This window comes from Calonectris borealis, chromosome 7, assembly GCF_964195595.1.
Source record: "Calonectris borealis chromosome 7, bCalBor7.hap1.2, whole genome shotgun sequence".
Taxonomy (NCBI): Eukaryota; Metazoa; Chordata; class Aves; order Procellariiformes; family Procellariidae; genus Calonectris; species Calonectris borealis.
In genome coordinates, this window is record NC_134318.1 from 26804646 (window position 1) to 26818875 (window position 14230).

At 36.6% G+C, this 14230-nt stretch overlaps 1 protein-coding gene across 2 annotated transcripts in view; it reads right to left on the minus strand.

The window, feature by feature from the left end:
- BLNK (B cell linker) overlaps positions 1-14230 on the minus strand; it is a 103629-nt gene that overhangs the window by 22303 nt on the left and 67096 nt on the right. For both annotated transcript variants that reach the window (XM_075154768.1, XM_075154769.1), the window contains 4 exons: positions 9424-9489; positions 3611-3667; positions 1502-1551; positions 522-562 (listed from right to left, as the gene is read on the minus strand). In XM_075154768.1, coding sequence (XP_075010869.1) covers positions 522-562; positions 1502-1551; positions 3611-3667; positions 9424-9489 — 214 coding nt within the window. The remainder of the gene's footprint in view (positions 1-521; positions 563-1501; positions 1552-3610; positions 3668-9423; positions 9490-14230) is intronic.

The following is a 14230-nucleotide window of genomic DNA, read 5'->3' on the forward strand; positions in this document are numbered from 1 at the left end:
GGTACTCGGGAGCTAACTCCAGAAGGAAACTAGTCACTTCAGGCTGATGGTTGTACACTATGGCAATTACTTTACACGGCTGATGACCATGACTTGCTTTGTTCTAGTGTTCTCTAAAATTTTACCAGAAATTTTTCATTTTTAGGAAGAAGTGGCTTTCCACTCCTCACCCCTCCACCCTCCCTTCCCAAAATAGAAGATCTTACTGGTTTCTGAAATTACTGTTCAGTTTGAGAAGTCCCTTAAATTGAAGCCATCCGCTTACTTATCCAAAAAGCTTAGCATCCATGGCTATCACTGACAGTACTTCTGAGCGTAGTTCTAAGTTGAATGTAAAAAAATTGAGGCAGCTAAAAATCAGTGGCTACTTGTAGATAATGCTGATGTAACAAATAAGATAACATTTCAGTAGTATTAAGTTCAACCACAAGTAGATGATTAAAAAATAAACTTTTATTATTATTGCTTGTGCTGAACTTGTTGCTACAGTAACCTCCTACTACCCCAAAATATGTACTTACAAAATCATCTGACCATTGTTCCTCTTCATTGTCTGCATGTTCTAAACCAAACACGAGAGTTATTTAAGGAGATGGAATAGTGAACATAAATGTTTATCTTAAGTATAAACTGAAAAAAAATCTATCATATTCAGTTAAAAAAAGAGTGGTCAAAATTTCCTAAACAGTTCAGAGCAACACCTCTGGTTTGAACTGAATAGTAAATTAAATGCCTGCTTGCTTGGTTTTGATAAATTATTTCAGAGCTGTTGGAAAAGCATTAGAAAATGGCAAACTGCACAGGGTCTGAACAGCAGAGCATGCACTTTACCCAGAGTGTCCTGCTAATGCATCTAATTTTTAAGTAGGAGTAACAATTTCTACATAACGGATCTATCACTGACCTCTGGGCCTTGCACTTTCTTTAAAGCTCCAAGACAGCACACTGATTACAAATGTTTATGTTAATCATGGAACAATTATCTGATAACTTCTAAACTCTGTCCTCTTTGCTTCAGTTTTCATATCGCTGTTTCCTTAACAAGATAGCTGTTAACTTGTAAAAATGGGCATGAACTAGCTTGTGGGCAGTGCTGTATGATAACCAAAAATAGTTCTACCTCTAAGATAATTCATGATGTCATCATTGTCACGTTAATAGTATTAAGATTCTGAATCTTTGATGATCCATTTGTTCAATTTTTTCCCTACTTACTTTCACTCCACAATTTCTGGCAGAGAGGACTGGATGCGAATTCTCCTCCATTTTTTGAGCCGCCTACATGCAGAACCCTGGTAAATACTGGATTAACTTGCCATGTTTTGCTTGCCTCTCATTTCAGAGGTATGAACTACCTTCAGAGTTGTTGCTAATGGTATATTGTTCTCTCATTAAAAACAAATTATAAAGAAAAGTATAGCTGAAATACTCTTAAGCATATAGGTATCAAATATACACAGACATGCAGTTTAAATTTACATTTACATTAACACAGCCTTACCTGAAGCATAATCCCTTTGTGGTAGACTTGGTGGAGGTTTTTTTTTTAGCCTGTAAACAGTAATTATTACATTTACGATCTAATAAGTAACATTCACTAGAAGGGAGCATTAGCCAGACACATAAAAAAGCTGATAACAGAAGATACCTGCAGCTGAAGAAATACAGATTACCATCACAGATGCTTAGCAAATAGCTGCAGGAGAATGCTTTGAAAAGCTAGAAATAGATAAGAAATTAGAATCTAATCTGAGATTTTTTTTTTTTTTTAAAAGAACATATTTTGAAAGAACAGCTTCCTTGCCCACTCACCCTCCTCTTCATTTCTAATGCAGAAATAGATAACATAGGGATCAGAGATAAATGCACATCTATCTGAAGATGAAAATCTGTTCAGGCTTACAGAGACTTTGCTAAGACTATGGCATAAGAAAGTGGTGCAGCACTCTCCAGTCTTATTTTTATAACTATCATTTTACATGCACTTTATTTTCTGATTAATGTTTAAATGTATACCAGGTCTCTCAGGGCCAGATTCAGTTTCGACTTACTATTATTTTATGGTGTTATGCCCCTCTTTTGGTAAATACTGTTATAATGGCATTTGTAATACCAAGTGAATCAAAAGATAATTTGTAGAAATACTGAAAGGATCTTTGTGGCCATACATATACATACGTATATGTATGTGTGTGTATATATATATATATATTTAGCAAACAGGAGTATACATATATGTAATGTATGTGTATACACATATATATGCGTGTACTCCCGTTCTACATGTATATATATGTGTGTATGTATATATATGTATTCTCCTGTTTGCTAAATTGCAGCTGTCCAGAGAAGATGCTGAATTACGGTCAGTTGATATATCAATTATTTAATTACCCTGTAAAAAATGAGAAGAATTTGGGTTTAAAGTCAAAACAAATGGTGCATGTGTGACATCAGAGGCCAGACTGATGGATCTGAAGAGAAAAAACACCTTTGCTTTTTGTAGCCATATAAAACATTAACACAATTTACATTGAAATGACTTCAAAGTGACTTTTGAACATTGTCTGACAGCTTCCCTGTAGCACGGATGGGACCTCACCATGGACCTGAACCTTTGTCCACTGAATTGATGGCTTCACTCATTCTTCAACCAGTGCTAACAAATTCATTTGCAAAAATAAGCAAATTATTTACAAAAAAAAAATCCACAAAGAATTTAAAATGTTTTCTTGTGATCTCTGAGCAATAGTGATGTCTACAAATTTTGCTTTACCACAGGAATTTGACACTCAGTATTTAGGTCCTGAGCATGCTGCTTAGGTGTCATTGCTCAGGTACCAATGTAACTTAGAGTGGTGGCATGCTGGCACGAACTTTTCCCATCTGTTTTGAGAAATGCTTTGGCTACTTTTGATTGGAATTCTTGGAATTCTGTTATTCAGATAGTCACAAAAAAAGTGCACATGCATGAGTCAATGAATAAATGGTGCAGGCACTGCTAAAACTCAAAAAAAAAAAGAAAACCCAAAAAACCAAACAAAAACAATCCAGGCACATTATTTTTGAAGTGTTTACTGGCTTTGTTCATTACTAACAACAATAATGATGGATAGCTGCCTCCTCCGAGTCTTTAACTTCCTGCAGCATAAGACAACGAAGTGTACAAACAGTAAATTAAAAAGCATTCTCAACAGCCCTGCTGTTGTCTTCTGTCCAAGTTAGCACAGGCACGTTAGAAAGAAAAACCCAGGGCCACTGCCAGGGCAGATCTCGGGTCTTAGGGAGGGTAGACCAAAATCTATTAATGTACTTTGGAACATGTCTATCATGAGTTGTTCAGAGATGGTGGAGACTTGGAAAATAGTGGAACTAAGGCAATAGTAAGAGTTTGTCTGGGTCACAGTGTAAAGTACGTGACTTAAGCCACATTATACATTTCCAAGCTGCTAAGCGGAAGACTTCAACACTTTGACCCAGGCCCTGTAAATCCTGGCAGTGGCCCCGACAGAAAATGTAAATATGTTATAACGAAAGCATACGAAGCACAGAACAGAGGTCTGTGTCCAAGCAGCCTATCATGCCATTGTGCAGCTCTGAAATAGCATACCGATCCCAAGTATCTTTCCCAGTTTTGCAAATTAAGGCCACTTGTTCATTTTGGAACCTGAATATCAATAGAAGAAAAGAAATAATGTTTCTGTCACAGAGCTGAAACAGTTCACGGCCACATCTATATTTGCTAGAATCCCTTCAAATATGTTATTTATTACAAAATTCAAATCCACTTAAAAAAATAATTCTCACTGTACTAGTATGATTTACTGAGTGCCAGAACTGAAATCCAGGCTCTTTTGAAGTCAGTTGGAGCTTCACTTTGCAAGAGCCAGAACTTTACCCAATGTGCAAACCACAATGCAAGCTCAAAAGACATAACCCCTATGCCAAGGAGCTGTTACCTAGCTATTTCAAATTCTGTTGTAATTAGCCACATAGATGCTTGCAGAGTGACAATTGACTCCATCCTGTTCCCCTAAAGTTAACGAGAAAAGACTGAAAGAATCAAATGCCTTCCAACTGAGCGTACATATTTCAGTGGAAGACAGAATGATTTCCTAACGTATCTTTTAACAGAGTTATATAAAATTATAGCAAATGCAATTTTCAAGTTAAATATTCTAGTGCTGCTCCGCCTTGGATTTAAGGTACAAGTGGTGAAGTATCTCTGTGTTAGCTGTGATAGAACTCAATTAAATAATTCAAGTTTCCATTTACTTTAATGGGAATAGTATTTTTCTAAAATTTAATAGAAAGTAAGTAATTTTCTGGAGATTTTGAAATATACCTGAGAAATTTCAGTTCTAAAGGACTCAATAAAATCAAAGTACATTTTTGAGATTATGTTTATAGGTTTTAAAAGCAACATAACACATCTTACTATATACATTTTAGGTTCAACAAATAACCAGGTAGCATTTGAGACATTTCACGAAATGGGGTCTAGATGCTGCTCACACAAGAAGAGAATGCAATGTACAGAAATTCACAACAACTTTTAGGAGAATAAACTATTTCATTTTAAAAAACAATGTATTCTGAGATTTCCCCTCTATAGCATGCTGAGGTTGATCCAACAAAGCATTTAGGCATGTGCTTAACTTTTCTCACCTAAGGAGTCCTGTAGGAATTGCAAATATTAATCACATGCTTTGCGTTCATAGCACATTTTTGTGTTTTCCTGCACTAAATGGAGAATTTTTAAATAAACTGCAGCAGAGGTCTGGGTTTTCTGCTCTAGCCACACTTGTTTTCACAGGCTACACCCAGAAAAGTAGCCAAATGTTAAGTAGTAGTAGCCCTTTACGTGTAGCACTTAATTCTCCTACAGATGTCTTACCTCAGTAGTGTTTCTGCTCACTCTCCCAGCATTTAAGATGTGCCGAAAAACTCTTTGTTTTCAAGAGTCTTTCACTTTTTCTGTTGTTAATTCTGTAACAAGTTCACTCCCCTCTTCAGAACAGTTTTAACTTAATAGGTTTTACAAAAATTGTATTAACATCTTTACTGAGTTGAATATTTATAGTATGTATTAGTCCTAAAGTGCACTAGATCATCACACTTGTGATTAAAAGGTAAATTAATTGAACTTTGCCGAAAACTTTTTCAGAGTTTCAAACAGGTGCAATCCAGCTGACAGATAAACTTTTCCTGAGCTGTATTCTCATGACCTAGTGAATAGTTTGTTATAGCTTTGGAAGTACCTCGCGATTGTACAAAAAAATAATTAGAAACTTTTTTTTTTAAAGTATTATTACTACTCTTTTGCACATTTTCTTTACAATGTGCTGTGGCAGTGAAATGGCATACAGTTGTGATTTATTAAATCTTTACTTTGATGAAATATCGTTATATTAATTAAAATCCTGGCACTCAAAACATTCTATTCAGCTACATGTTGAAATTCATGTTTCTTCAGAATACAGTTAAAATTAGGTATTATACTTTTCCCTGGTTTATCTTTCTAAGCGTGGTACAGCTTGATTTTAGTACTTTTCTCTTATTGTTTAGTCCATAAAATACCACTTTTCCCTCTGCCAAGGGTTTTATCATGAACGCCTTCTAGTTGCAGCTATGCAGGTTGAAGGGACATTTAGTGACACAATTCCATTTTTCTGCCTGAAGTTACTGCCTAAGTTATAAATGGTGTAGGAAAATGGACCAGACAAATCTGAAGTAAAAACACACCCAACTAAAAAGCTGGGTAAAGCAGATGAGACGAAGATGCATTTTCTTTCCATTTTTCAGGACACGTGGCAAATGTGATTTCAAGAAATGCACGTTTGGATTGTGTGCAGTTAGACGAATAACTACAAGTGCATGATTTCTGACGGCTTTGCAAAGGAAATTTTGATGATATGTGATATTGCAACAAGGTGAGTAACCTGAACTTCTAGTTTCTTATTCAATGCAGTAGGTCAGCATGTACCAAAACTTCAGGGTGAAATCCTGACGTTGCTGTATACACAGTATGACTTTTAGCATCGACTTCAATGGAGCTAGGGTTCCACTGAACAAAGCCTAGAGGCTTAAAGCTTATGATTTACAGATGAGTGCTATGTCTTTACAGTGCATTTCAAGCATAGGCAACCATCCTGCAGAGTGAAACCTATGATGTCTCTCTTACTTCCCTGTTCTGTATTGCCAAGGATGTGAACATGAAAAAATGCCCCCAGCTCTCATTGTTTATGCAACTTTGGCTATACCTATTGCTTCTACACCTGAGTACATAACTGTCTTTGACATCATGATCTGCACAGCAGCTGGGACTCCAGTGTTGTAAACAGTTTTGCATGTGATTAAGGGCAAGCAGGTGAATGGTAGCTTGCAGCAGGCAATATTTTTACTGTCAGAAAATTTTGAGTCAGGATGGGGAATAAGCAACAGGAACTTTTAAGCAATGAAGAAACAATCTGTAGTTTTCTATCCTGTTATCACCACTGTTCAGATTGCTTTCTGCAGACCTTTAAGACACACACAGATGGTAGATGTACCCCTCTCCACCTGCACCCTGCAGATGAACTAGATTGGAGAGCAAGACACTTGATGCAAGAACTTCTCTTACTTTTCTGCATAATGAAGAGCCAATCCAGATTTTAGAAGTGTCTTTATTACCAGTACTTGTTAAGTCAACTGTATTTCGTAAGTATTTGATCATCCTTTCAATTTCAGTAGCAGAGGCTTATAGTACGCATGTGTGACAACTTTAGGCTCGGGATAAGCAAGAATGCTATTTGACTTCTCTAAAATTATTTCTACTTATAATAGGTTTGAATTTGAGCCAAAATGATGTTTTTTCCAGCATATAGACAAATTCCAAATCTGTGCTACATAAAGCCAGTTTTTTTATACAATTTTTCCTGCTTCAGTCATGTTTAAATCCTTGACATTTAATAAAATAATCCTATAACTGAATGGAGCAAGTTATCAACTGGATAACCGCATTTTGTACAAAAAGCATCTACTAAAATAAAACAAAAAGCACCCAAAGGGCACATTCAGAGTAATACAGACAGTTCTAATTCTGCAAAGCTTGGCATCTCTTGTACATATCCTTACCAGTGTTGTCAACTCATGCTTTTATTGCAAGTCTCATTTTGTGCTGGGTTCAAGATTTGAGTTCTGAAGTCATGTCCAAATGTGAGACTTTTTTTCTTCAATTTTTTAAAAAAATAAGAGTAAGTTTCTGATCTTCATAATTGCAGAAGAGATTAATATGACTCCGATGAACTACAGAAGTATCAGAAAGATTATTATATGTGTTTTTTTCACATCTCAGTTTGTATTCTTATAGCTGGGGAAGGTGAAATATGAGCTTTGTGCTGCAGTAATACATTAAGAGATTTTTTTATGAGCCTGCTCTTTTTTGTAAATTTTTTTTAATCTTAAGAGAATCAAAGAATTGCAGCATTATAGCAGCAATCTTGTATCTGACATTTAATGATGCCACCTCTGACCTTCCCAGCTTCAGCAGTGTTTAGTTCTTGTTATTTTTCTCTTGTCTTTCCCTCTTACTCTCAGGGAAGAGCACACAGTCAGAGCAATACTGATTAATAGCAGAATTCACGTCCAGGCTACTATGGGAGACAATTTGTTGCCTCAAATTATAAATTTGAGATGCTTCTATTGTTTCTGCTGTCTGCTTTCCTCTCTGAGGCATTTGATCTGGACCCAGTGCAACATTATTAACATTAACTACACTTAAACTACTACCGTGAAGCAGTAAGCCACCCTTTATTAAAAAGCGACAAAAAAAACCCCCAATCCCTCTCACCCCCCCTCCCCTCCAAAAACCCACCAAAAGCCTTTGCAGCCTAGAAGCTCTTCCCTGTGAGCAGGTCCCAGGTGAAACTATGAGTTTTTTGGGGACGGATCTCTGACCACAGTGGTCTATTTACATACACACTGTGTTAAAAACAAAAACACGCTTAGATTAAATTAAGATTCAAGTAGATGAAAGAGGGTAATTTTAAGGGAAAATTTGCTTTTGTGCTTGTGTGGAAATAACAAGTACATATACCACGTGACTGTGATTTACTGTGAATTGCAGCAGTGCTAGAGTGAAAGAGGATGAGTAAAGGAAAAAAGTGATGTCAAGAATCTATCTGATATATCAGGTGTTACCATCAGAGCCCGCTCAAGGTTTGTGGACAGGAACACAGCTGTGATAAAGAGGCCACAAAGGAGGGCTTGCAACCTAAGGTTACTCCTGCTGCCTGGGGAATGGGTGAGCCAGGTGGTCGCTGCTGCTCCTGGAAGTGCATCCCCCTCCTCTACCAGGGACAGCAGCTGCCCCATCTGGGCTGGCAGCAGGGGCAGTAGCTGTAGCCAGCCCGACTTTTCCAGAGCTCTTGCATAGCCAACCATGCAGAGCCCTATTGCTTCTCCAACCAGCCTACCGACCGCTTCGTATATACCTAGAATTAGCTCTTGTTAAAACCATACTTTTTCTTTTCCTTGAACTGAACCATCATGGTCACTCTTCAAGAACAATTTTAAACAATGTTTATATGTGCCTTTTATGTACGAGAGCTGTATTTCTAGAATTCAATATGGTTGCCCTGGAAACACTGCAGATACTGTGTACTAATTAACTTTTAAAAGTACTTAGTACTTTTGTCATCAACGACCCATGTAAAGAAAGGCATCTGAATGAGAAAATTGCATCCAAATGGAAGTTCAATGCAAATGAGCTATTGCATAAAGAAAAAGTGTGCTAAATAGCTAATTGGTTTAAATAGATGTTTGACTGGAAACAGCGAATGGGATATTCATTTGACAAGGACGCAGAATTACTGGAATTTCTTTCTGTGTATAAATACACATGAATATTTTATGATACTCATATGCACGTGACATCAATATGCATGCTGTTTAGCACTTCTTACTGGAATAAGGATGTTAGGTAATGCTGGGGTTCGTATTATGGGACTCAAACACAGGAGGACTTAGCGTTTTTATGGGAATTCTAACTATGATGTCTGACCAGTTGGTTCAAGGTGGAGCTCAAATTAAAACTTAATTGCTGCAGGTAGCCTAAACAGTGGCCTGAGGTGAAATACACACACCCAAACAATAAGCCATGATCATTCCCAAAGAATATGTAAGAAAAATGCATTTTACCCAAATACTGTTTTTCAGAGCTACGAACACAACCTCCTGTTGGAGGCCAGTTCTGCAACTACTTTGTGATACTCTTAATACTGATGACAAGTCTGCATGTCGCAGTCTGGACTGAAGCTCTTTACATACACTGAAGTACATCTCTCTAAAATAACATGGTCCCATCACTAAAGTACTATACACTATGCTAGCAATCTGAACTTCCCCAAATTGATAAAACTAGGATTGGCATTTCAAACTTACTTTTTGAACTTGTTTATTATCCCACTTTCATTTTTCTTGATGTCATGCACCATCTTTTGAAGCTTCCTGTAAGATATTAAACAAAGCCAGCATTAAAATTACCATGTGGTTGAACACCCATTTATATAAATTAAGAAAAATGCAGGAAATGCATTTCTAGTAATATTTCACACATCAAAAATACTTAATGTATGTTTAATAAGTAGTTTAGTTGCTAAATCATTTGTATATGAAGCTTCCCTCCCTTTTAACAGAGCTCTTTGGCATGATTTGTGTTATCCTTCTCCTTAATACAATTACGTGCAGTTTAAACAATTTAGAAGTACACGCATCAGGAAAGAACATCATTGCCTAAATTAATAGTTTAGAATATTCCAATGTTAACATTTTGTTCAGAACTGACTTTACAACACTCCACGGCTATAATGGGAATGCCCTTTCATTTCTGACATTACACAAGTCGTTTTATCAGTGGACAGTTTACCTCATTCCCATAGTGTTTGCAGTTATAATAGGAGGAGGAAAAATGATACGTTCTCAGGCCCATGCCATCTAAGAAACCATTAGAGTATCTGTGACTCTGAGCTGTAAAAACTTTTGATCTCAGGACTCTAGTTACATGGACTGATATCTGGAATCAAAGATTGTTTTTATTCATCAGCTGCACTGATCTCATTAAAATTTTACTTGTAATCAAGGCAATTTAAGTTAAAGATCTCATTTTCCACTCAGCAAGTATCATTTAGAAACCCACCTCCCTTCTCATTTAAAAAACCCACACCACTAAAATCAAGTCAATATCAGCTGAAACCTGTTGGAAGTCTGGTCATACCAGAAACTTCTACAGAATGCATACATATTTTTAGTTTCTTCACACAGTGTATGTTCTTCCTGTTCACCTAAACGAAGTATCTTTTATTGGACCTGAGCTGAAGATTTTATCACAACCAATAAAGGAAAGCAATGATTTTTTTCAAAACGGGGTTAAAAAAATTTTGCCTTCCATTCTTCATTATAAGTTGTCTATGTCATTCCACGTTTTAGTCTTGCCTACCTCATCTCTGATGCACGATCAGGCCACCAAAAGACTCTTGGAAGCTTTGCTTACAAAGGCAAGTACAAACAAAGTATTCTTTCCCTTTTTTAAAGCTTTCTTTAAACTTTAAACCTTATTATGCAGGAGGTTGAGTAACGTATAGAGTTTTGCTAAAAAGAAACTCTCTTCCACCTTCACCATTAGTAATTACAGCTGCCTCTTAAAAATTAAAATAACTTTTTCAAAGGAAATTGGAATGAGATGAGAATTAGCTAAACAAAAAACAACTGCACTAACATTATGTGATCATTTGTCTGCAGTCTGTGGTTCAGGCTGAGCAGACATGCAGCCACTCAAGGCATCAGGTAGCGGTAGAGCGTTAGGCTTACGCTGAGAGGGACCTTCCTACTTCTGCTACTGATTTTAGAGCAATTGTGGTAGTTAGTGGCAATCAATCCCACTTTATGAGACTTGCTTAAAAAGGACAGTTAAATAACTGAGTACTTGTCAGTTTTTGGAATCCTGAAATAAATAACGAAGCTTAATTTTAGTCTTAATGTTTATTAACAGAACAGAAAAATCTGATCCTTTCACTATGTTGGCTGGAATTGAAGGATATTCCACATTTTCAGCAGCTCTGTAATACAACAACATGGAGTATTCTACTCTGACAGACTAGAGGTCATGGGTCTGATACTTAAAGAATATTCCTAGAGCCTAAATCTTTGCCCAATTTTACTTAAAAAACAATTCAACCTGTTCTTTTTAGGTTCTCAACTCAGCAAAAAAAGAATCATGAGAATAACTGACAAATAATTCACAAGCACATCTTTAGCTTTTGCTCAAAACTCATACTATAATTTGCAGCAAAAGGATATAGTGTAACCGGCTGATAGAAAAAAAAATACTTATAGATGCAAGAAACAGGTGCACAGCAAAGTGTTTCGAGATTTCCTGCAACAATGCACTACATCTATGAGAATAGCTTGGATTATTCTCTAAACTAATCAGATACATTAAATCTGCAAATCCGGGGTGAAGATCTCAGAAGAACTTCTGCTTTTCTCTGGGATTTGATTTTCCCTCCCCCCCCTTAATAGATTCAGCTTCTGGTTATGCTTGAAACATCACAAATAGCCATCTTCTGCAGTTAACTGTTTCTGTCTTGTGCCCCAGCTGGCACCTGCCAGTGTCTATAAATGAAAAGTAATGAGGAATGAAAAGAATGAGAGGAGATTTAAATGGTTTAGCTCCAGTTTGTGGAGAATGGTTGTTGCAAGCATTTTTGTCCTTTTCAAAAAGGCTTGTGCCAGCCTTTAATTACAAATGCATGTAAACATCAGTTATTTTTCTTCCAGTATTTATTGTTTGTTAGTGATAGGACCCAAACAAACAAATCTAACTGTAGATTTAGAGCTGAATATTGCTTATTACTCATCTGACATTCATATATCTTTACAATGGTAAAATTATGGCTTTATTTTGAAAAAAGGTGTTTCATTTTTCACATCACTGATTTTATTTTATATTGGCACTTTGGTCTTTAACCTCGCCTCCCCCCCCAATAAAACCCACCCCAAAATTTATAACTATGAGTACCCAGAACAGTTTGCTTTTCATTTGATCATATTTAGGTGAACTGATTAGACTATCATGGGTGTTCCATATACACTGAATAAGGCTATAGTTTAAAGAGCATTTTAATACGTATTTCCATTTTTAAAAAAAAGATGCATTTAAATTAGAGATAATCACATGCGCTCCTACTGGTGCGATAAGTTATTTTTCCCATGCAGATGGATTAAAATCAAAACATTCCTATTTTTGCATAATCAAATTTCCTAAAAATCTCTGCCGCTTTTATTCTTCATTCTTTTTCTGGAGCCTCTTCATTTTCTAATTACAGATTGTGATAAATTAGGGAGTATCTAATATGTATTTGTGCAAATTTTTTAATATTTAAAGTTACGTAGCTCTTGTAGGAGTTGCTAGAATACTTAGTTTGTTGCCGCCAGACAACTTAACTTGTATCAAGCCTGTGAGAGTAAGCCGAAAACCAGTGCACTGTATAGTGGTAAGTGTAGGAAGTCATCAAGCATGGATGACTTCCAGTTCAAGTGGAATCCCCTTTGACCCATGAAGTTGAACAAGCTGCAAAAACCAGTCTGTCCAGTTAGCTAGAGGCTGAGATTTCTTGAGATGCCAGCCGATATAATAGGCTACAACTGACAAGTTTTACAAAGAGCTGTCTATCTGGGTTGTGATTTTAGAGAGACAGTAGAAAAGATGAGATGCAGATAGCAAAGCCTATAGCAAGAGGATTCTCCAAATCTTAGGAGTCTCAAAGCCAAGCCCAAAGGCCGTTCCAGAGTAATGAGGAAAGTGAAGCTCAGAAGGGCATTTATACACTTAACATTTTGCCTGGATCTGCGAATCTGACTAGCTCTCAAATACTTTTTGTCTGGCTCTCAAATACTTTTCTTTAGTTAAGACAATACTCCAAGTAAAGAGGTTCATTGTGGGAGGAACTTAGAGCAGCAGCGCTGAGAGTACCCAGGAAATGGAGGCTACCATGGTTGAGGTACATAACACAACCTTCTTTCTTCACAACACATCTGAGTCAGGACCTCATTACCAACTAATGTTTATTCTCTAGTTGTTCTCTTGGGATGAGCAGATAATAGAAACATTCAAGGACCTCAATCAGCTAATACTGTAAATTAAAATAATAAGTAATGCTAGTTTTACCTTGCATTGCTGTTAATTAAAAATAATTAAGAGGTCAAACTTAAAAGTTGTTTCTTAACTACAAGTACCAACTCTTCGTTCAAGTTGGTTGAGAGCTTTTTATGTAAAATCAGGCTTGCAGATTGCAGTCTGAAAACACTTTTCAGCAATAGATAGCTATTTTGAGATCCAGTTTAATTGTGACAGGTATGGACTGGATGGGTCCCTTTGACCAGGAGCTCACTGCACACAGAATAGATTTTCAGACTTCTGCAAATGAGGAGTTTGGAAGTCTTGGCTCTAGGTGCTTCTAAAAAGTTTTAGGTTTCTAACAAATACATTAGAAATTCTACATGTTGGAGGGAATAACAAAAAAAGACTGTTCAGTGAATCCTAAAAGGAAACACTTTTTAGCCCTGTGTTGCTATTTTTCATATCTTATCAATTTTGACCTCCAGCAAATCAGGATTATCAGATGTATTGACAAAGGGGTCACTAGCTGTGATACATATGTAAAGGAAGGCAGAAAGGTTGACCATTGCAAATACAATACACCCTGAAAGAAGGATTTGCTGTGTCACAAAACACCTAGCTGTGCTTCAAGGACTGGCAGAGCTGCCTTGAGAGAAAACAAAATGAAACAAAACCACCCTCTCTTTGATCTGGTCACAGCTCAGCGTATGAGGAATGTATGTCAAGTGAAGGGCGATGGGTGAGCCTGGCCTGTGACACATCCACACTCTCAAACATCAGCTGGAAGCTTATGGCTCTTTTGCATACAAGCTATCCCACAAAAGCTTTCCAAAGTTAAAATAATTTTAAAAAAGAGAAAAATATAAATAACGTGAAGAATAAAGTGTGTAATAAGCTTTCAACTCAGATGTCAGCTGAGGCACAGAGTCCCCAGAATCGAGAAAGAAGAGTCTGTCTTAATTCCAGACAGATCTGTGTAATAAGGACTTCTCCCACCATTTAGACTAATTTTTGAGAAGTTGTATTTATCAGTATTATAAATCTGTAAAGACATTTACAAATGTATATTAT